The sequence below is a fragment of the Thermobia domestica genome, chromosome 2 (genome assembly GCF_964235325.1).
Source record: "Thermobia domestica chromosome 2, izTheDome1.hap1.1, whole genome shotgun sequence".
Taxonomy (NCBI): domain Eukaryota; kingdom Metazoa; phylum Arthropoda; class Insecta; order Zygentoma; family Lepismatidae; genus Thermobia; species Thermobia domestica.
This window is the reverse complement of record NC_137455.1, coordinates 360,401,108-360,424,656: the sequence shown is the minus strand read 5'-3', so window position 1 is coordinate 360,424,656 and position 23,549 is coordinate 360,401,108. Positions and strand designations below refer to the sequence as shown.

The 23,549-nt window shown below is 35.7% G+C and overlaps 2 protein-coding genes across 2 annotated transcripts in view; one reads left to right on the top strand and one right to left on the bottom strand.

Annotated features, from left to right (window-relative positions):
• The window catches only part of LOC145678820 (uncharacterized), a 386,382-nt gene that overhangs the window by 360,200 nt on the left and 2,633 nt on the right, over positions 1-23,549 (bottom strand). The gene's annotated exons all lie outside the window — the stretch shown is intronic.
• The window catches only part of LOC145678821 (uncharacterized), a 28,979-nt gene continuing 26,108 nt past the window's right edge, over positions 20,679-23,549 (top strand). Inside the window, exon 1 of the mRNA XM_081749363.1 lies at positions 20,679-21,369. Coding sequence (XP_081605489.1) covers positions 20,892-21,369 — 478 coding nt within the window. The 5' untranslated portion in view covers positions 20,679-20,891. The remainder of the gene's footprint in view (positions 21,370-23,549) is intronic.

The following is a 23,549-nucleotide window of genomic DNA, read 5'->3' as shown; positions in this document are numbered from 1 at the left end:
AAAACAGCAAAAAATTGCGTTTGACTATCGAAATTTGGTGAAAATTTTTTGCTATTTCGACCACCTGCTGCTTGTTATTTTAAGTACCTTCTCAATTTTACAAAAACTTGTAACAAAATAGGTTCAGAAAGTCACTAGTTTTTCCCCGTGATCTTAACATTACTCGTGAAAAAGAAAATGTGAGAAACCGCAATACATGGCCTAATGTTTCTTTCTTTGTGAATTATTTCAAACCTCAGATTGTACATATATTTAAATTTAATAGACCTAATAATCCTATTTCACCATTAATGCTCACATACTAAGTCTAAATAGCACAATCATTGTACTGCTCGCTTTAGTGTGCTTGCTTTTCAGCCTAAAAGTTCTAGTTCAATCCAGGGTACCAGCTATGTTGAATATTTTTCAATATTTTATTATATCTCGTCATGATGGGGAATGTACCAACACTTATTTGAAAAGCTTAAGTAGACTCAAAACAGAACATACCTAACACCAAAATTGAAATGACACCCATTTGCAGAAGACACTCATAATAGTTCATGTTAACTTGTAGTATGCCATTAAAGCATTTCTCAACTTTTGTGGTGTGGTTACTATCAATTCTTCCCAGATAAACGTTAACTTAAGGTCTATTACCACAAAATATTAAATAACAATGAATATCTGACACTTAAATAATTTCTTTCACGAACAACTCAATCATTTTACTGAGCTCCTCTGTGGCTAAACGGTTAGCGTGCGTGTCTTTGGCGTGGGAGATCCAGGTTCGCTTCCCGGTGGAAGCTCATGTGGTTCGGATTCCACGTTAATCAGTAGGTCTCGTCTCATATAGCCTCGCTGCTGAAAGGGACGTTAAATTCAAAATCAACTCAACTAAATCGTTTTATTATGTTTATAAGTAGCATGTCCATCAGTGTCAGGAGAATTTATATAGTAATTGACACAACTTCTTACTTAATAGTGTTATTTTAGTGTCATTTTTACTACTAGAGCTTCGAAATTAATTGATATTTAATTGTTTTCAGTTTCGTATAACATACAAGTTTGTTTACATTTTTCTTTTTACTTTCTGCTTAATTCCTTATAACTACGCTTTCTTACAGTGAAATATGTCTTATTCAATGAATACAAGAACTATGAGTATTAAAAACATACAATACGACGGGCTCTTTACACTGAGAAAAATGAAAATTTAAAATAAAACAAACTGTTTATTTTCTGAACCAGTAAATGGAAACTCTTCCGACATAGATTGCTTCAAATCATTGGTTCATAAGTTGTGAAACAAATGAAATAATAATAATAATAATAATAATAATAATAATAATAATAATAATAATAATAATAATAATAATAATAATAATAATAATAATAATAATAATAAATTTAAACGAATGGATTTGGTTCAAAGTGTCTTTAATGAGTTAACAGTTTAAACTTCATTTGAAAAAGAAATCTGAACTAAGATTGGGTAGCTCAGTTAATTTTAATAAGCAGTTGGATGTTTATACCAACATGTAGTGAAATTTAAACAAACCAGTCGTTCAGAATAGTTTAACTTTGCTTGAAAATAACCTAATCTGAGCTGAATTGGAGAATAGAGTGTTGTGAATAGCTAATGTTTCGACAGAATTTGACTAAGTTCGAAATTAAATAAATTAAGGTCTATATTATGGTAAAGCTTCGTGATAATATGCCAAATATCATAGCTACGCCAAATTCATGAAACAGCTATAATCATTTGTAACAACTCCACATTTTATTATTTGCAGTTTCTTATGTTCCCATATAACATACACGTGCAAACCTTTTTTTAAAGACAAATTTAATATTTAGTATACTAAATAACTATAATAATTTTAATCAAGCGTTAAATTTATCTTACTTTCCGTAATCAATTGTAGTTGCGCAAAAACACAGATCTATTCACTTGCAATGGAAAGTACCAGTGACGGCAATTGGGTATGAACACCAAAAAGGGGGACAAAACACTACTAATAGTAAGGGAGCATGTAATTAGGTTATAGTGTAAAGCCAAAAAGGTGGGGGCAGCAATTACCTTCACACCCCTAATCGCCGATTGACAGCACATTTGCTAATAATATTCCTAATTTAAGTGAATTTTAAGACTTTATTAAGGAATAATTTTAGTAGTATTTAATTAGATCTATACGCTTTTATTTGAATCACTTCACTTCAGATTTACAATTAGTTTCATTATATTTTCATTAACTGTTGATCATCCAACGATGCGGTCAAACGTAGAATATTCACTAATAGTCATTACATTGGCCAACAACTTAAATTAATTTGTTTACAATTAACTAAATTATTTAAAAAACACCAAATTTGTTATATTTAATTTGAACATGTGGTTTGGTCCAGTCATTTGAATCAATCATTTTTTAATTTAAAAGTTGGCTTACATCGATCATAAATGTCTGCTTACTGTGTCAAAAGCTTTTCAGTAGACCTTACATTGAATGCTGTAAATTTCTTATATCTTATACACTAACATGAGAGGCGGACATAGGGCGTATTGTAAAATTATATACTCAGAAAAAATGTATGTGGCGTACTTAAAAACGTAGGTTACATGTGTAAATCATGTAGTTATAGGACTTAACGTACAGCAAATGTATAACTGAAAAAAGTACATTTTATACATACTTTCCGCATACATGTTTCGAATAAACGTATTTTCTGTACGAACGAAAGAACTGTATATAGGTGGTCAGGATCTCACATACAGATATACGCATGTAACATACAACTGGCGTATGTAACATACGTATACGTATGTGATATATGGAAGACTGTTAGATGTCATACATCCTGCAACGGCATGATGTAACATTTAAGCTGGGAAAGATTTTAGAAGGTGGATGAAAAACAGAGCCGTAGCTAGAAATTTCGGCGCCAGGGGCGAAGTAGAATTCGGCGCCCCTACACTCACCTTATCAAGCTTCCTTCCTTTATTTATTTATTTATTTACAAATAAGAGAAACAGCTGTTCTTGTTATGCTACGTTGAATTTTTATCATGCTGCTTGCACAGACTATTGCAACAACCGAAAGTGATCATTCTCTATTCTTTTACAAATAAAAGCTGTTTTCAAGAGGCTTATTTTGGACTTTTTGTTAAACTTACAAAACTGCCTTTGCTGTACACCAGCGTTTCCCTCAACCGGTGTGCCGCGGCACACTGGTGCGCCGCGAATGGGCCGCTGGTGTGCCGCGAGGAAATCGAAACAAATTATTAATTCTATAGGAACCAAATTCCAAGATATAGGCAAAAATGTATATTTGTATTTCACATTACTATGAACCTCTACTCTACTATAAATCTACAATTTTAAGTTTCATACTGTGTTACTTTTCTGTACATTTTTAATGTTGAAAAACGTTTTTTATCATTGTCATGACCATTATTGTTTCTTTATTGTTGCATACTATTTCGTAACTTGAAATTTTAACATATCATTCAATAAATTCAACAAAGCAAACATGCATGCAAATTACATACATTTGTGTTTTAAAAGTAGAGGAGATTTGTTTATTTGTTCGTTATTTACTGATCTTCCCTTTTAGTGAAAGGTTAGATACAGTTTTGGAGAGAGAAAGTGGATTTTTAAAAACCCGAGTCCTATATTTCATTGCTATTGTTTTCTATTTTAAAATTAGAATGAAAAATAAGTATAATGATTTACCACGGGGTAAAATCAGTGATCGAGCTTTTTTTCTCTGTAAGAAGGAGATCAGTAATCACAAAAATACCACGGTATTTTATATTTACAAATAATAATAGTAATAATTATATATATATAATATGGGTGTGCCGCGAGAATTCAAGTTACACCTGTAGTGTGCCGCAACTTGAAAAAGGTTGGGAAACGCTGCTGTACACAAATCCACTTTGAGAAAAGTTACAAAAATTTACAACTTTTTACGTTTCATACTATATATGAGAAATGAAATTTTAATACGTTAGAAACTATGTGATTTAAAAATGTTCGAAATGGGTAACAGCATCAATTTCCAGTAATAATTGTAAACTTTTGTAATTTTATTCTGTATGTGACCACATAAAGAAGATTTTAATTTTGATCGTTTTACAGTCAAAAATATTTTGTGAAATGTAACGGAAACTCTGAAGAGACAGTATTTGCGAATTTCTTAATATTGATCGATGGAGGTAAAGAATATGTTTAATGTTCGTACTTGAAATCCAAAATGTAGTTTGGCTACTACATACATTATGTGATCAAAAGTATCCGGACACCCAAAAAAACATACGTTTTTCATATTAGGTACATTGTGCTGCCACCTACTGCCAGGTACTCATTATCAGCGACCTTAGGAGTCATTAGACATCGTGAGAAAGGAGAATGGAGCGCTCCGCGGAACTCACGGACTTCGAACGTGGTCAGGTGATTGGGTGTCACTTGTGTCAGAAGTCTGTAAGCGAGATTTCCACACTCCTAAACATCCCTAGATCCACTGTGTCTGATGTGATAGTGAAGTAGAAACGTGAAGGGACACGTACAGCACAAAAGCGTACAGGCCAACCTCGTCTGTTGACTGACAGCGACCGTCGACTGTTGAAGAGAGTCGTAAAGTGTAATAGACAGATATCTATCCAGACCATCACACAGGAATTCCAAACTGCATCAGGATCCACTCCAAGTACTATGACAGTTAGGCGTGAGGTGAGAAAACTTGGATTTCATGGTCGAGTGGCTGCTCATAAGCCACACATCACGCAGGTAAATACCTCGCATGGTGTAAGGAGTGTAAACATTGGATGATTGAACAGTGGAAAAACGTTGTGTGGAGTGACGAATCACGGTACACAATGTGGCCATCCGATGGCAGGGTGTGGGTATGGCAAATGCCCAATAAACGTCATCTGTCAGCACGTGTAGTGCCAACAGTAAAATTCGGAGGTGATGATGTTATTGTGTGGTCGTGTTTTTCTTAGAGGGGGCTTGCACCCCTTGTTGTTTTGCGTGGCACTCTCACAGCGCAGACCTACATTGATGTTTTAAGCACCTTCTTGCTTCCCACTGTTGAAGAGCAATTCGGGGATGGCGATTGCATCTTTCAACACGATCGAGCACCTGTTCATACTGCATGGCCTGTGGCGGAGTGGTTACACAACCACAACATCCCTGTGATAGACTTGCCTGCACAGAGTCCTGACTTGAATCCTATAGAACACCTTTGGGATGTTTTGGAACGCCGACTGTGCCAGGCCTCACCAACCTACATCGATACCTCTCCTCAGTTCAGTACTCCGTAAAGAATGGGCTGTCATTCCCCAAGAAACCGTCCAGCACTGATTGAAAGTACGCCTGCAAGGGTGGAAGCTGTTATCAAGGCTAAGGGTGGGCCAACACCATATTGAATTCCAGCAGTACCGATGGAGGACGCCACGAACTTCCAAGTCATTTTCAGCCGGGTGTCCGGATACTTTTGACCACATAGTGTATGTTTAAAATTATAGTACTTACTTAATTTCTTAATGACTGAAAATTCTGAATTTAAGGTTACTTTTATTAATAAAAATATTAAAATACACACACACACACACACACACACACATATATATATATATATATATATATATATATATATATATATATATATATATATATATATATATATATATATATATAATGGCGATTTTGTGTGTGTATTTTGTATGTATGTAGATAAAAAAATATCACACAACTAGATACATAAGCACAAAAAAGAATCCTGGCGATACAAGTAGTTAATGGAGAAATGATCCCAATAAATTTCTTTAAATTGGAAGCATTTCATATGTCAATGAAATTAAAAAAAAAAAAAAAAAAAAAAAAAAAAAACACTGGTAGCGATCAGTCTTTGAAAAAGACGAAATTCGTGGAGTAAAGTTCTGACCCATTAAGCCCCTATTCCACAACTGTTTCAAATTCAAGAACGTTATTATTCTCCTTGTTTACCTTCATTTTTAATATTCCCGCGCAAACAACAACTTGTGTGTCTCTTCACTCCTTTCATTTTTCATACCTTTATTCTCACCGTCATGATTAAAACGATTGGTTAGAAAAACGTGATTAACTAACCAAACTCATCATCATCAAAATGCCGAATACGACTGTGACCGTTTCTGATTTTGAAAACGCTCTTGTTTACACTGTAAGTCATTACTTGGCAGCATGTATTCACATCGTCATTAAGAAATCATATATAAAAGCTTTTTTTTTTTTTTTAAGTAATAAGTAAAAACTTGTTCTAACTCTTATTGAAACATTTGGATTGCGGGCGTAGCGAGCAAGAAAATTTTTAACAAATCTATTTTCATTTCCAATACTTTCCTTTCTTCTTGCTTCTTCGGCACCCTCTTGCTATCAGCGGCCGGGGCAACCGACCCGCTGGCCCCCCAACTTAGCTACGACTGTGATGAGAACTATTCTAAATATAAAGCAATCTATTCTACAGTTGCTAAATGGATAAGGGATAACACAAACACTTATATATTTAAAAATTAGTTGTATTTAAGGTAAAGTATTTTTTATCTTAAAAAGATATTTTAACTTCCAAAAACTTCTTACTATGAGCAAATGTACTATCCAATGTAATGTAGCATGGTACATTAATATCGTCACTGTTAGAACAAATGCTATGCTTCAAAGATTGTGAAAGAAAACAGGAGAGTGAATTAGTTGCCGCATTTCATATTAGTAAAGTACAACAATACAATTGATATTGTTTTCATTTGGTTATGTTATATCCCAGATTAAGTGTTAATTCGTTTTCTAAATATAAAATTTTAATTATTCTAGATATTTTTTATAACTTTTAAATATCTTGTCAAGTCACACTTCGAAATTAAAAACTTGGTTTGTTTTTACTTGGAGACGGTTGACTTTCCTTCTTTTTGTTGACCCTTTCATTAAGGACTAGATTCTACAAGAGCAGCAGATGTGCTGAGCATATATTACCCAATAGCAGTGCGCGAATTAGGTTGTGTATATTTGAAGGGGGATAAAATAGTTCCTAACAGGAGATAGTTGATTGTTTTGTGAGGGACCAAAGTTTCAATTTGTTGCTTTTGGAAGGGATTAAAACAAAATAGAAGGAAATTCCGCCCCGGGATTCGCACCCTGCCCTAAAGGCATGAGTGGCACAAGCTGGATGGTAGGCCCTGGTTCCATGAGATATGTTACGCCACAGAGGGTAGATTTATTTATTTATTTATTCGAGAAATCTAACAAATTTAGTGAGAAAATTTATTAAATTGAATTACTGCTTTCGCAAAATCATGGATTTAGCTTTTGTTTTTCTTTTTTTTTTAAATCTGTCTGATTTAACTTTGTTAAAACATTCTATGGGAATTTTCACATTCCGATACTATGAAAAGAAATAAAAAGTACTCCTACATTGAATATCACTTGCTAGTCCAAATGTTTCTATTGTTTTGTTCTTTCTTTTTATTCGTTTCCTTATAGCATAATGTTTATAGGACCTGCATTTAAAACATAGATCTGTCCTGTTCAAACAACTTGAGCAAACTGGAAAACGACCGCGTGCTGAAACAACAGGCAAAAGGAAGAGCGAAAACTGACCGCTTCTTTTTCTTCTTCTTTTACGCGCCTATTTTTACGCTAGGTGTATGGGCCAACTTACGGACCGAAATTTACGACATCATTTTACGGACCGAAAATGCGCGCTGAAAATACGCTAGTGTATGTTGGCCTTAAAAGTTACAGCGATAACGCCTGAAGAAGTTCGTCATTCATGCAGTAATAAAATGTGTGATAACACAGCAAGAATACCAGCAATCACATAGAAAGAACTCTGGCAACCACTTAGGGAGAATTCCAGCATTGTTATAGAAAGAATTTCAGCAATCACGAATAAAAGTTCCAGCGATAACGCCTGAAGAAGTTCGTCATCATTCAGCAAGAACTTCTGTGATAACACAGCAAAAATACCAGCAATCACGCAGAGAGAATTCCAGGGTTGTAGACTTCTCTACTTAATTTATTCCTAATTTTTCAAAATAAAATTTCTAGTTTAAAGTCCCACAGCTATGTCCCTTAGGCTAAGGAGACGAATGATTAATGGAATAAAATGATTATGAAATAATTAGTAGAATGAGAACGTGATTGAAAACAGAAGAACCCCTGGATATGGTATATCCCACCATAAACTCACAAGGTCTGGGATCGAACCAGGGACCACTAACATCAGAGGTGAGAGCTCTACTACTGAGCAACCATTCTGTCCTGTGTTTTTCAATTGTTCGACCAAAATTAAACATTAAACTGTATGAAATTAAGCAAACTGGCAGTTAAAGTTAATAGAAATTAAGTTTAACCGTTTCGCTTATGCTTCGTAAGTTAAAGGATATATTTTATGAAACAAATGGATCACAATGGAAGGATTGATTGATTTTGAGTTTAACGTCCCATTCAGCAGCGAGGCTATATGAGACATGGACATACTGATTAATGTCGAATCCGAACCACATGAGTTTTTGTCTGGAATCAAAACCGGTCTTCCACGCCAAAGGCGTGTACGCTAACCGCTTAGCCGAGCAGGAACTCTTGATAAGAAAGGAGGATGAAGGCGTTGCTTTCATAGTCTTCATTTTTATTTCGCATTCACACTTCAGATCTTCCCCTTAACACTTCCTAGGCATAATTTTAAATAAAAGCAATTGTAAACTCAACTAAACGTGGAGTAACAGTTACTACCTTCGAGTTATGACCAGTAGACGACCTTTAGTTGGGTGGTCGCCACACGAATGCCTGGCTATTATTTCCACTTTGGTAGATCGTTCGCTACACTTTAATTACTATGGTTCTGTAATTGCATTATTCATACGTATTTTACTATTTGTGTTTATAGGTTTCCTCATTTTGTTGGCTGGATTGGAATTTAGTATATATATATCTATTTTTTAACAACGAGGCTCCATGAGACATAGACCTACAACTTAACGTAGGATCCTAATCATATGACCCCCCGAGCGGTCTATCGTGCCGTAGACATGTCCCATTCGAAGGGTGTTGTGAAGTCTATATTTGACTTAGTTTCAAATAATGTAGGGGCCGCGGTGGCTCAGTGGTAGAGCGTTCACCTCTGGTGCTTGGGGTCCCGGGCTCAAACCCTGCTCCCGCCAAGTGAACTTTGTGGTGGACAAACACCGTGTGCGTGGGTTTTCTCGGGGTTCTCCCGTTTCCTCCCACTTTCTTCATTCCACCATTTCATTCATCTCTCATCATCACCGTCTCCTTTAGCCTAACCGGCATAAACGTGGGACTTAAAACTCAAAAATTTCATTTCATTTCAAATAATGTAGGAAACTGTCTTCATTATCGTTTTGTTTTTATCATATTTCTCTGCGTGTCAACACTTTCTCCATCTCTTCCTTAAGAGTAGCGTCGCATTTACGCATGAGTTATGGCCATGGTCCAATCCTGGAAGTTTTGGAGGCGGAAGAATACAGATGGGAAGAGGAATGGGTGGGTATTGCCATATGACAAAGTGTCCACAAGTATCGTTAGTGCCCAAGAGAATCAAGCCCACTTCTGGACATATCTCGACCTTAAAGTCAGAACATTTCAGAACTTGAAAGATACATATCCAGATTTTGTGAGTAACAGTTTGCGCTTCGTAAAAACTTTATATCTACTGTCCTCATCAGTTTGGAAATGTGATTTGATTCCCTCATCTTCTGAACGTCCTATATCTCGGTATAATTTAGAGACATGATATTTGGTATTTGGATTTCCATTTAAAAATAATTGAACACATGTTTCCGACATGATTTTTTAAAAAAATATTTGACCTAGAATGAGTAAAAACGAGCTGGGATAGTTCCTTTACATGTCGATACTAAGGGTTCGAATACTGTATAAATTCTATGTGGAAGGTGTAGAAGAGAAGGCACAATATTACCTGCAGTAAAACGTCGAGGTATTGTCTAGTTGAAAACAGCTGTATCATGTTCAACAATTCCAGGGAAAAAATTAAAAGAAAATCCGTGTTTCATATTTAGATGTTTTTCTTGTACGAATTACAGTAAGATACCGAGGGAATATTTCGTCTCTGTGAACATAAATATCCATTTTTTGCCTTTATGGTGTTGCTCTTACTTTGACATGAAAATAAATATGTGTCACTTGCGACATGAAAATAAATAAGACGTGAGATCAAACGCTGCGGGAGACCATTCTCCCGAAATTCCGTGTGAAGTTGACACATATTTTCCGAAGAGTTTTGTTTTTGACTTCTGAAGATTCCCAAAGAACAATATTACTGCGGAGTTAGGAAAGAGGAAATACAAATGAAATACATTAGCTTTGTATGTTGATTTAAAAGTGAGAAGGGAATAATAATTATTAAGTTAATTAGTTTGTATTTCTTGCATATTCTTTTCATTGTTTTAGCCGCCGCAACTTTCGCTGGAATTTCAACGACTTCTCTGGCCTTAATTAGAATATATTCTGTACATGTACTCTTTATTCCCAAGGAAAGCAAATATTATGGATTCTATAACTTTTCACTAATTTGACTCTCACATGACAAAGAGGCGTAAGTGATCATTTTTTTTTAATTGAAAACATTTAATTCAGGTAGTACAGGGAGTTCTACCAGAATTTTTTGACATTTAATTCTTCATACAATATTAAGGGCTTTCAGATAGTAAAATTTCTAGTCAGCAAAACGAAAAGTAATGACAATACAGGATGGTCCAAAAAAATGAAATGGGCCATTTAGATAGGAAACTATGTTGTAGGCTATAAATCGTCAACATGCATTAGAGAATGGTAAAGTTCGTCGGGTTTGTAATACTGCAAATCCGTTAAAGTATCAAATAATACTTTTGGATAAACTGGATACTTTCAAATATCTCGGATCAATATTAACAGATCAAAACCATGTTCCCAAGAAAATTAAATGTCGACTAAAAGCAGAGAATTCCTGTTGTTATTTGGTTCAAAATCTCTTTCTTGTCTTCGCGAATTCTGTCGAGGAATTTGAAGCTTAAAATATATAAAATGATAATCATGCATGCTGTACTGTATGGTTGCGAAACATGGTCGTTTATTCTGAGGGAAGATCGTAGACGAAAGCATTTGAGAACAAGATCCTGAGACTAGGGATGCGCACGAGACGAGATTTTGGCTGTCTCGTCTCGAAAATGTGCTGTAAAAGTGATGTCTCGACTCGAAAAATGTATATTTCTCTATTGGAAGAGCCGTGTCTCGACTCGAATTTTGTCACGAAAATCCTGTCTCGACTCGTATCGTGCGCATCCCTACCTGAGACGGATATTCGAACCCAAGTGGAACGGGAAACCGGATTGAAGGAAACTTCATAAAGAGAGACTGCATAATTTATACCGAACATTGTTAGGTTCATTAAATCTAGGAGGCTCAGGTGGGCAGGTCATGTAGCCAGGATGGAAGAACGTACGAACGATTTTACAGTTTTAACTGAAGTTCCAATCGGAAAACGACTAATAGCTATTAGGAAGACCTAGGCGTAGATGGGAAGACAATATTAAGATGAATCTCGCAGAAATAGGAATACAAAGTAGAAACTGGATCCAGTTGGCTAAGGATAGTAGTAAATGAAGAGCTTTTGTTAACGCGGCATTGAACTTCCGCCTTCCATAGGTCATAGAGTTATTTAGTTGGTTAATGAGTTCACAATATACTCTGCCCATTATTGTATTACGTATTATGGTCTCACTTTTTGAACAGAATCACAACCAGGTGGTAAAAGTTAGGACTAGAATTTTCAGAGAAAGTAAATAGAAAAACATTTTTTTTAAAACTGTTACAGCACGAGGACTACCAGAAAAGTAAAGTGTTACATACGCTACGCTAGATAACCAAGAAAGTTCTGTCGTTTTTTGTGGAGGCCTGTGTTCCATTGGCCCTCACACTGTGAGTTGAATGCAAATGGAGATAAGGCGAAGGTCAGTGGTTTGTGTGGGTATATTAAACACTCTACCTGGTTGTGACAGTTCAGTTACATCGTGAACTTGTGTAAGGATAGAGTGAACATGGAACCTCCACAGAACGTCATAAGGGCGTGTATGCTGTACTAGTTCAAACTGGAGTGAAATGCCGCTGTAGCGGGCAGAAGATATGTTCTGCCTTTGTTGAGGGTGTCGTGACTACGCGGACAGTGCAGCGATAGTTTAACAAGTTTAAGGACGGTGATGAAACACTCGAAGACACACTGCGTGCCGGAAGACCAACACATGTTCAAAATGAATATATTCAGGCAGCAATTGAGGCGAACAGTGGCCAGACATGTGAGGAACTGGGACTACAATTCAGTGTGCGGTTAGAAACCACTTCCATTAACTTGTGAAGCACTACAAATTGAGTAGATGGGGCCAGAAAGGAACGCTAGCAGATACGTGTGTTTCTTTGCTGTCTTGTCTGAGGAAGAAGCTATTTCTGAACAGGATATTGACATGTAATGAGAAGTAGGCCCTGTACGAATCTCCTCGGCGCCATCGTCATTGGTTAACATCACATTAACCGGTTCCAAAACAGCGAAAACCAGCACTATACCAGAAGAAGGTCCTCTTGTGTGTTTGGTGGATTGCTCGCGGCATCATGCATCGGGAACTGCTACCAGCTGGTCAAAGCATCAATGCAACTGTGTACTGTCAGCAGTTGAGCTGTGTTTTACAGAACAACGCTAAACCCCACGTTGCTAGGATAACCCGGGACACCATTCTAAGCCTTGGGTGGGAAACACTGTTGCATCCTCCATACTTCCCGGACATTGGACATTGTACCTCGTTCAGGTCCGATTATTACATGTTCCATTCCTTGGACAATCAACTTAGAGGACGCCAGTTCAAATACCTATACTAAACGCAATGTTAACTTGAGAGCCGAATCACAAGCGCATTAGTACATGTTGGCGTGCGAACCTTTTCGCAGCTAAGCCTTTGTATGTGTGTGTGTGTGTGTTTTGGTTGGGTTCTCATTCGCCAGGGTTTCAACTGGCGCTGCTCTGGGTCTCAGCTGATATGCGCGGAGCGGTGATTTCTCTTTCTTTTCCTGCCGCTACGAAAAATGTTTCTTGGTTTATTTGTTTTTAATAATTCATGAAGACTCCACGACAATAGTAATAAATGTATTGGAAATTCGCACGTGGTGTATTTGCAATCCTCACAATTAAAACTCGAGAGCATGAAAACTATTTTGATTATTCATTTCAATTGATTAAGGTAAGAAAGGATAATAAATGAAGTTACTCTCATATAACTACCTGGAAAAGGTCAATCATAAACAGAAACACACAAGCAGCCACCCTCCCACACAATAAATTAAAAATACGATTTTTTTCTCAAAGCACAGCAACTCTACGTTAGCAATGAGTCCAGCTGCAAACAGGCAACAATCATATCAACAATTTCTACAACAGTTTTGTCTGCATATTTTTCTCTTAGTCGAGAGTACACATTGTTGACAATTTACTTTGCTTGACTTTAAAGACGTTTCCCTCCTCGTGTTTGCGATAATACTGAGAAGATAATTCGGATTCATTCATGATTTCAATTTCGCGCTTAACACTCTCCATGGTTTCAGTTTCACTATACCCACGTACCCACACTAACACACGCGCGAAGACGATATTTGGCAGAGCAGTGTTAGTCTCTGCACAAAAATTGCAGAAGTTACATGTGAGTCCCGTTCTTTCTTTTGTTTCATTTATCAGCAGGCATGCAACTCTATTTAATTTATATAGTCTATCATATAAAAATATTAAGCCATTTCCTATCCATTGTGGACGATTTCTAACATTGATCAATTAACTAATTTTACTGGTCTTCTGTTTTTGATATAAGATTTTTCAAGTTTATAATTTGCAACACTTGCAAGAGACTCGCATCTTAGCTACCGGCTTTTCACTCTTTTCTTTCCTTCTCTCTTTCCGATTCTGAGTCGTGACGTCATTTTCATAACCCGTTACTAATAAATCTAGTACCTTTTATTTTAAATATTGTTTCTGTATTAACATGTTTATATACTTGAACTCAATTAGCTCTTTGAATTGATCTCCTAAGTAATGTTTTACGTGTGTAACGTGAAGAACTATGTAACATGCGCGGAGTCGCCCGAATTGAAGTTGCGTATCTCGGCTATCAGGATAAGGTCAGTAGAAGTGCAAAATGCACTTCATACCGTCTTAGCTTCACGGCCCACCAAGTTTTACCGCGGTGGAATCCATGGCCTTCCAGAACGTTGGCAGAATGTCGTTGATGCTGATGGAGACTATTTTTGATCTTGCAGGTGCGTCTTAGGTGGCATACTGATGTTCGAATGTGGTGGGTGAAAAAGCGATAGAACTTTCTTGTTACTTTTATATTTAACGATAAAGACAAGTCGACATTACTGTATTTCTTAATAATAAACAGCAAGTGTCATAGTTTGTATATTGTGCTAAAATTCTAATAATAAACAATGTGGCTAAGTGATGCGGTTATTGTTTCCCTTCCTGATGCTAATAAATGTCACTTCGTGCTCTATTACTTGCCTGCCTGACGCTAATGGCTGTCGATTCGTGCTCTATCACTTGCTTGCTGACATTAATACTGTACATATCGATCCGTGTGATGTGATTTGCCTGCCTGAAAGTAATACATGTCGCTCAGTGCGATTTATTTGCCTGCCTGACGTTAATAGATGTCGATCCGTTCGCCATTATTTGCTTGCTTGACGCTAATGGATGTTGATCCGTGCGCTATGACTTGCCTGCCTGACGCTAATGGATGTTGATCCGTGCGCTATCACTTGCCTGCCTGACGCTAATGGATGTTGATCCGTGCGCTATCACTTGTCTGCCTGACGCTAATGGATGTTGATCCGTGCGCTATGATTTGCCTGCCTGACGCTAATGGATGTTGATTTATGCGCTACCACTTGTCTGCTGACACTAATACATGTCGATCCGTGTGATGTGCCTTGCCTGTCTGAAAGTAATACATGTCGCTCAGTGCAATATCATTTTCCTGCCTGATGCTAATAGATATGGTTGCCTATAAATTGTAGTCCTTGAGTAACTGCATAAACATTTTATGGAGTTTGGGATGATTTGGAGACACACTAATAAAAAGTTTGATTTTACAGTTAGAGCTTTATGTTAAGTACGATTTTAACCTATAATTTGCAGCGGTCCGAAAGTTGGAGGTAAATGATCAATAACGGCAATAATGTGAAGATATATCGCACGAAGTTTATAAAAATTATTCGCTTCTCATAAAAAGTGCTTTATAATAGTCACAAAAAAATGTTTTTTTCAAGTTGAAATATCAATTTCTGTAAAATATACCGAGGTAAATGTATAGGTCCAAAGTTGATGGTTTTCGTAATTTGTGGAATTATCCTAACAAGCGATTTGTGTGTATAAATTATCATGGTAAATTATCATATTAGTTTTTTGAACGACAACACTAATTGAAGCTATTATTTATATATTTTTGAAAGTTTATAGTAAGCATTACCAGGGTGTCTACAAAATTCCAAAATGAAATTTCGTGACTTTTTCGTGACCTTTTCTTTACCAAATCACAAAATTTCCGAACATTTTCAAGAGCGAATTTGGGTGCGAATTAGGCCGAATTTTCATCCATGCGATAGAAACGTAGTTTGCTTGTGATTTGGTAGCGTCTAAAGCCGACCACACATTTTTGATGCTGAATTTTGACGTTTTATAGAACAAAATTTTCCAATCTGTACTCACAGTTGTACAGTTACAAGAAAAATCGTGACCCAAAATCTAAATTTCGTGACCTTTTCGTGACTTTCATGATCATTTTATGATTTCGTGACTTTTTCGTAACATTCGTGACTTTCGTGACCAATAGACACCCTGATTACGTTTCTATTCTTTATTAGAAAATTTTTGGAACATTAGATATAATTTCAGTTACAGTTTTTCTGTTATGCAATGTGTAAAACAATATTTGAGGTCCACAATGTCAACGTTCAACCTTGCCATAATATCCATCGGGAGAGAGTAAAGTTGGAAACTTCTGCAGGACCCATGAAAACTTGTAAACTCATGATATACCTATCATACTTTAGAGTCTTGCTGCCCCCAGTTTTTATCTTCTGGATCCGCCACTGGGCATGGTCTATATTCAATGTTCCAAAAGTCATTTCAAACAGAACAGTCGATTTCCCGACTCTAGAGTTATATATTCGACACTAATCTTCAACATTTTGAACATTTTATTTTCACTTCTTCTCATCTGTCATGACGAAAGGAGCTGAACTTGAACTTAAACGGCATTGGAAGTGTCACTATTCATCTCAGCGATACCAAGAACTGAATTCGACACTAATTTGAACGTTTTGTATTATTTTTACATGTTACCCCCTTCCCCCTCCCACACACACCTCTAGGGGTGATAGGGATGTCGTACTTTCTCTACATAACTTGAGCATAACTGTCATCGGAACTCCCACTAATCGTCCTAGCGATCACAAAAGCTATGCTAGATCTGGATTTAACACTAATACGCGTATCGGTCGTTTTCGATTATTTCTATATGTTACCTTCTTTTGATTCCCTAAGAGGTTGCTAGAGGTATCTAATCAACGACATATTGTTTCTAGACTGTAAGTTATACATAGGTCAAGTTTGGTTGAAATTGATCCTTGAGTTCAAGATATATATGCTGGAATATACGCACAATGAATAAGGGCCCTTCGTAATAAAGTAAACCTGCTACAAGGTACGGTATATAACTTCGCTTATGAAATATCATTTTTGAATATTCTTGTATTAAGAATCTATCTTGTATAAAAGACGGGATATATATATGTGATTATATTGTACTGGTACAACTATTCGTAATGTGCATGGTAGAGGTAGAGCATATCTAGGTGTATTTCATTTTTGAAGATATTAAGAGTCTATCTTGTCCAAAAGGCGAGACATACGTAATTATTTCCAATTCTATTCTTAATTTGCATTGTAGAGGTATCTAGTTGCAGATAAATAAGGTAGGTGCAGGTAAATACGCCATGTTAATAGTATTGGATTTTTTAAGGCCTTAAGTTTCATGAAACAAACAACAATACATATGCGTTGCAGAGTTGCCTTTTCCGGGTGTAGTAAAATGTGGCAATGATGCCACTCACATCCCCAAGGTAAAAGAAAAAAAAAAAGTGTTTCAAACTGGTGTATTTACCAACACGTGCAGGTAATTACTCCAAGTCTAGGAAACTACTAGAAACCTGTAATAAATCTTGCAATTGCTCACATCTCTATATTATACGATCTCAAATATTACTACAAAATTTGGCTGAATAAAAAAAAATAGAATAACCAAAATGCAAGATGAAGATAAAAAGATAAAATGTAAAACCGATCATCTCCAAAGTTGAAATGAAGTTCCAAACTGAAAAGTTATAGTCCATAAGAAGAAAAACAAACAGTGTCACTGTATTAAAAAAAAAAAAAAAAACATTAATATTACAAGGAATATGTGGGACAAATGTCTCGCCTTTGTCTTCTGCAGTCAGTCCTGCACAAGCCCTGGCTTATTTCGCTGCACCATGCTTGGTATTGATGTAGTAGCCATGGAATCACAAATGCTGAAATTACACTTAAAAAACAAAGTGTTCCTAGTGTAACGTTCCTATTTAGATAGGAACTCGTTACTCGGTACGGGCCTCTCACCTGTGAAAACCCGCCACATTTGAGAAACAATATATATATTTTCAAATTAAGAATAGTGGCCAGAAATCTTAAGGACCACCATATGTTCAGCTTAAATATAAATACCATATTTAATAAATCTCAATAGTCCCAATAAATCTCAACCTAATCGTTTTCCACGACAACCTAAAATGATTTGGATAATTGTACCGAATTTTCAAATACATATACATATATCGAATATACGAAGTTATAAGTATGGTTAACACAAACTGTCTATATCCCATTTAATCAAACAGTTAAATTTCCATTAGAATATACATGAATTTGATTTAAATTTGAGAAGATTATTAAACAACTCACCAGAATATTAAGTAAATAGAAGTCCACACTTTAGAATGTCAAATTGAATTCACTTGTAATATACACACAACTCTAATAGAATAATTTACCAATTTTCGAAAATTAGAGCTTACTATTATAAGGTTTTACCGAGTACATTTCCAGCACACATCTGATGAGAATAACTCAAGTGCTGGGTGAAGTAACAACAATCGCCACTAGAGGCGCTGTATTCAAAATTTCACAAATGAAACTAGTTTATCGAAGACTCGAAATAGAATGAATTTATATATCTTACAACTTTTTTTTTTTTTTTTTTGGTAACTAACAGAGTGAGATGTTACACTAGACGGACAAGAAAGAAGACGTACATTGCTGCAAACAATGTCCAATGTTCTGAGTTAGTACGGTACTAAACAACAGATTCTTACCTCTATTGAAATAAGAACGTCTTTCTACGGAACCTTCCCGAAGCAAAGAACACTGCACGACGTTGCGGTCTCAGCGCTGTCTTCCGGACTATTCGTCAAATCGGACTTGTCCAAGCTCGTGGCATATTTTGGAGGCACATTCCATCAGATTTCGTTGGAAACGTCGCAGCATTGATCACTTGGCGTATTTAGCTGCACTGGCGTATATACCTGCAGTTACCTTATATAAATATAGGTATTTTGAAGAATGCCTTCTTTATTTAAAAAATAACATAAATAAATAAACAAGTAGCTACTTCTTAAAAGTAAAAAGAAATATATATATATTTGCAAGATAATCATTTTTTAAAATCTATTTTGGTATGACTGAAAAGAAGAGTATGGGAAGCGCTCTCATACACAATAATTTATAACGTCTTCAATTTTGATGTAAATCAAGTTATTGCATATGACAGTATACTTTGACAGCATATGACTCCCCATACTTTTTTTTACCATGCGTGAATAGTATTTTTAAATAATTTTCTTGAAACCAGAATTAATTTTTTACTTCTTTTTAAGTACGATTTATTTTCTTTTTGTTGGTTAAAATTTACTTAGGGAGAAGCACATTTAAAAAAAAAAATTTTTTACTTGTTTAATTATGATTTGTTTTATTTTGTTTATTTTTCAAAATGAAGCGTGTTTTTTTTTCATTTTTTTATAGTCTGTTTATAGTCTGTTTTTTATAGTCGGTAAACTGTTTATAGTCCAATTGCTATATGATTTGTTTAGGAAACTAAGATTCAGTTTATTAAATAGTATTTGTATTTTAATTCTACTGATTATTAAAAATTATTTATTTTTACTCTTTATTACAAAATAAATACAAATATTATTTAAAAAGTAGTTAACAAGGAACACAGACAGCATGATAAGTCATCATAGTAATAATAATAATGAAAATGTATTTTACGTTTTTTAAAAAAAATGTATGTCTGCTGGCAACACTTTCTTTTGTTGGCATAATGTTTACTATATGTCTATACATGTATGAATGAATGTTATGCACACATAAATAAAAAAGAAAAAAAGATAAGTAGTTCCTGTTAGTAACAGGCAAAGAAAGAATGAAAGCAACATGTGAAAGAATCCGAGAGAGCGGAATTTATCAAACGGAATGTGTGAGCCAGTATGTGGAAGGTAGAAAGAGGGAAAGAGAAAGGGTGAGAGAGAAAGACGAGAAAATGGAGAAAGAAGGAGGTGGGGGAAAATGTGTGAGAAATGAACAAATGAAGAAGGGGGGAGAATATACCGGCAATAACTCACGGAAAACACTCTCTAATTTTGCTCTAATTACGTTTGATTGAAGTACTGTATCCTTTATTGAGTAGTGTATACGGAGGCACTCTTTCCTCAATTATTTGAATATTTATTCATGATAGGTATTTTCCCTGTTTTTTTCTATCTGTTACTACCCACACATACTAAATACACTCTCTTTTTAAATGTATGTGTATCTTCCCCTCCCCCTTGAAACCCACATTCTCCTCTGCGGTTACTGACAGAACATAATAAGCCAAGAATAATAATAATAGTAAAAATATGTTCAACCAAGAAGATTACGCGTTGTTTTCCCTCTCCGTATTTCCCGTCCTGCCTGCCCTCTCTCCTCCAGCCAGCATTTACCAAGTTCAAGTTCACTGGCTGTCAACCTACTTAACTCAAAAAATAAAATTAAAAAAAAAGAAGCTCTGAGAAGCAAGAGAAATGAATTGTGGTAGGGGAAGTACTTACTAGGCTATAGCCATGCTTCACATGTGATGGTATAGCATAATACGCGCACTGGAAGATACACACACACACACACTATTAACGAGAAAAAAAAAGTAGGGGTACGGAAGACGTAGGGGCAGGTGGAACCAAGAACGAGAAGGATGCGACTGCTGTAAGTACTTAAAAAAAAAGAGAGGTAAACAGCCAATGGTATGAGTGAACCTAGATTCTCCCAAAAGACTCATGCTGCATCCGACCTAAATTCTTAACGTTTCCTTAACTCAACCATCTCTGTCTCTTTCTATCTGATGTTTTAAAAACTATATACATATATATTCCTTCCTCCCTTCTCCCCGCTGGAGCCCCCCGCCCCGCCACGGCTTTTATGCACCACATACGTTTACGTCCGACCTTTAAAAAGATACATCGTCGCTCATCTTACCATCATTTTCCATTTTGCCTCCCGTGCGACAACAGTTTTAACAAAACAAGGGGACACTTTTCTGGTGGTTGGTGTGTACTTTTTTTTTTAAATTGCCGGGTGCCTGGAAGGCTCATTGACGAGGACCCCGAAAAAAAAACTGTGTGCAATTGATACGTTTTAGCCTTCCAATTGTTTCTTTCAGTGGTGGTGTGATAAATTTTTTTTGACAAATCAAACATGAAGGTGTGTTTAGTTTTTCTGTTTGCTACCGCAGTTTTTGCTTACCCCGCTGAGGAACCTCGTGGGGAACCTGAGGACGAGGATTTTGAATTTGGACGATCTCTTGGGGATGATGGTATTGGTAGTGAATTTAAGGTTATGTACCGAATTTACGATGAATGTAGCAGAAAGGACTTAATTACATGTCTTAAAATGAAGGCCATTACCTTTGTGGACCGAGCACTTCGTAAGGACACCATTGAAATAACTGAGAACTTTGCCCTGGTGCGACAACAAGATGAAAAGGGCAATGTCCAACCGCAGAACCTTGGGAAGGCCTTGACCATGGATGAGTTGGAGACCAACTTACCACGTGATGCCGAAGCTAAGGATGCCCGTTTGGACGAAATTCTCGCTGAGAAATTGGCCAAGTTCTTGGAAACTCATACATTAAGAATCAGCGTTGATGACGAAACCATGAGGAGCTTAGGTGAAGGTATGTACAAAATGTAATTAAACTCTAAAAATTCAGTACCCATCCCACTAATGAAAGTTCCTCTTAAGAGTCTCTATCACTGCGAAATTAAAATACCACTAATTTTACAGTAACTATGTGATATCTTCAAATAGATAAAAGATCATCGAAAAGTGGAACAAGACCTCCCTAGACGATGTTATTTTGCATGAGCTACCGTTATCACGAGTCACCTAGTAGCTTTTCGTTTGCTGTTATTTAGAAACGCGAAAATAAATGTCAATTTTCTAAATGGCTGGAAATCGAAAGCAGATAAATCAGTCGTGATAACGGTATCTCACGCAAAATAATACTGTCTAGGGAGGTCTTGTTCCACTTTTCGATGATCTTTTATCTATTTGAAGATATCACATAATTACTGTAAAATTAGCGGTATTTTAGTTTCTCAGTGATGAGGCCTCTTAAGAGTCAAATTTGTAATAATCCCATTCTGCATCTTACAATATTTTTTCTCTCACCTCTGCTTTAATTAAATTTAGAATACGTAAAAATCATCCCCGTTAATTACCACATATGCTACTCCTTAGCACTGTTTTCATTCAATCTGTGGTGAACATTCAAATATAGTTGTTACAATATATTTTCTACAACTACATTATTGAATCTATCCGGGATACTTACCTATGAGAGCCTGTTACCATTTTCTTTATTTACATCTACTTTAATTGAATTTATACGGAAAATTTCAATTCTTAATTACCATATAGGCTACTTTTTCTTTACCACCATTTTTGTTGAATTTATTGTGAACTTTCAAGTCTGTCCCAATATTTTCCCCATGACCATTTTATTCCATGTATGGGGAACTTTACCTGTAAAATCATGTTACCATATACTTTTCTACTTTAATTGAATTTATAGCGAAACTTTAATCTCTATAGTTACCGAATAGCTTACTTCTTTACTACCATTTTAGTTAAATTTATAGTAAACATTCACCTACGGCTCTTATAAGATATGCCCTACATCTTTCTACGACCATTTAATTAAAACTATGCCTGTCATTTACATACAAAAACTTGTCATAAAATACTATTTTCAATTGTAGTTCACTTGAATTTAAGGTGAAAATTTCCATCTACGACAGATACCATATATCCTGCTCCCATACCATCGCTTTCGTTGAATGTATGGTGAAATTCACATGAGATTATTATAAAATGCTTCATGGGATATTGAATTGAATTTCTGGGCAACATTTACCCCCAAATTTAACAGCTTACTAACAACTAACTCCACTAAAATTCCGTCCTCCATTAAAATATGTTTTTTTTTATCTCTAGTTTATATCAATTGAATTTAAGAGAATATTTCATCTCCTCTACTCATCCTACTTACGAAGTTCCTTGATACCTCAAAGATATTAACTGAATATATGGTGAACATAAAATCATGTCTTTACATTGCGTTTCCTCCGACAATGTAAGTTGAATCTATGGTGAACGTTCACCGAATAAATCATGTTACAACCTTCTATGTTATCCGGTTACAATCTCCTAGCTTTTTAACTTCTATGTTATAGGGAAAATTTCACTTCTGACAACCAATTTATTTTCTTACTATTGTATTGTACTTAAATATATAGTGAACACATACCTGAGGCTGTTACAGAATATTTCGTCCGACCATTTAATTGAAGCCCATGAGGAAAATTTAAGTACGAAATTCAACATGTACATTCTTACCGAAGTTTCATTTCAATTTACACTGCACGTAACGCTCAGCTATAATATTCATACATGTACTATGGGGAATGTTTAACTGTTAGTAACAGTAATAAGATTTCGCCACTACTATTCACAGTAATCAATTTACTGTAGTGATATTCATTTAAACTGTTTCTAAAATTTTCACTCTCGTAATAACTCCACTAATAAAGATGCCATCAGGTATATAAGTTTTCGTAGAGTAGATGGTTGACATAAGCATTATTAAGTTCGAATCCCTCCTCTCAAGCGTACCAATATATCTGGTAGTATAGCATAAAAATATAGTTTCAATAAAGTAAAAGCTTCCAAGAGATTAGATGTTGAAAAATAATGTAGCTACTGTGATTTTGATTGTAGTGAGAGAAACATATATCTGATTCATTGTAGTGATAACATGTAGCGTAATCGCCTAACTATCTCGTCTTTGGTGTG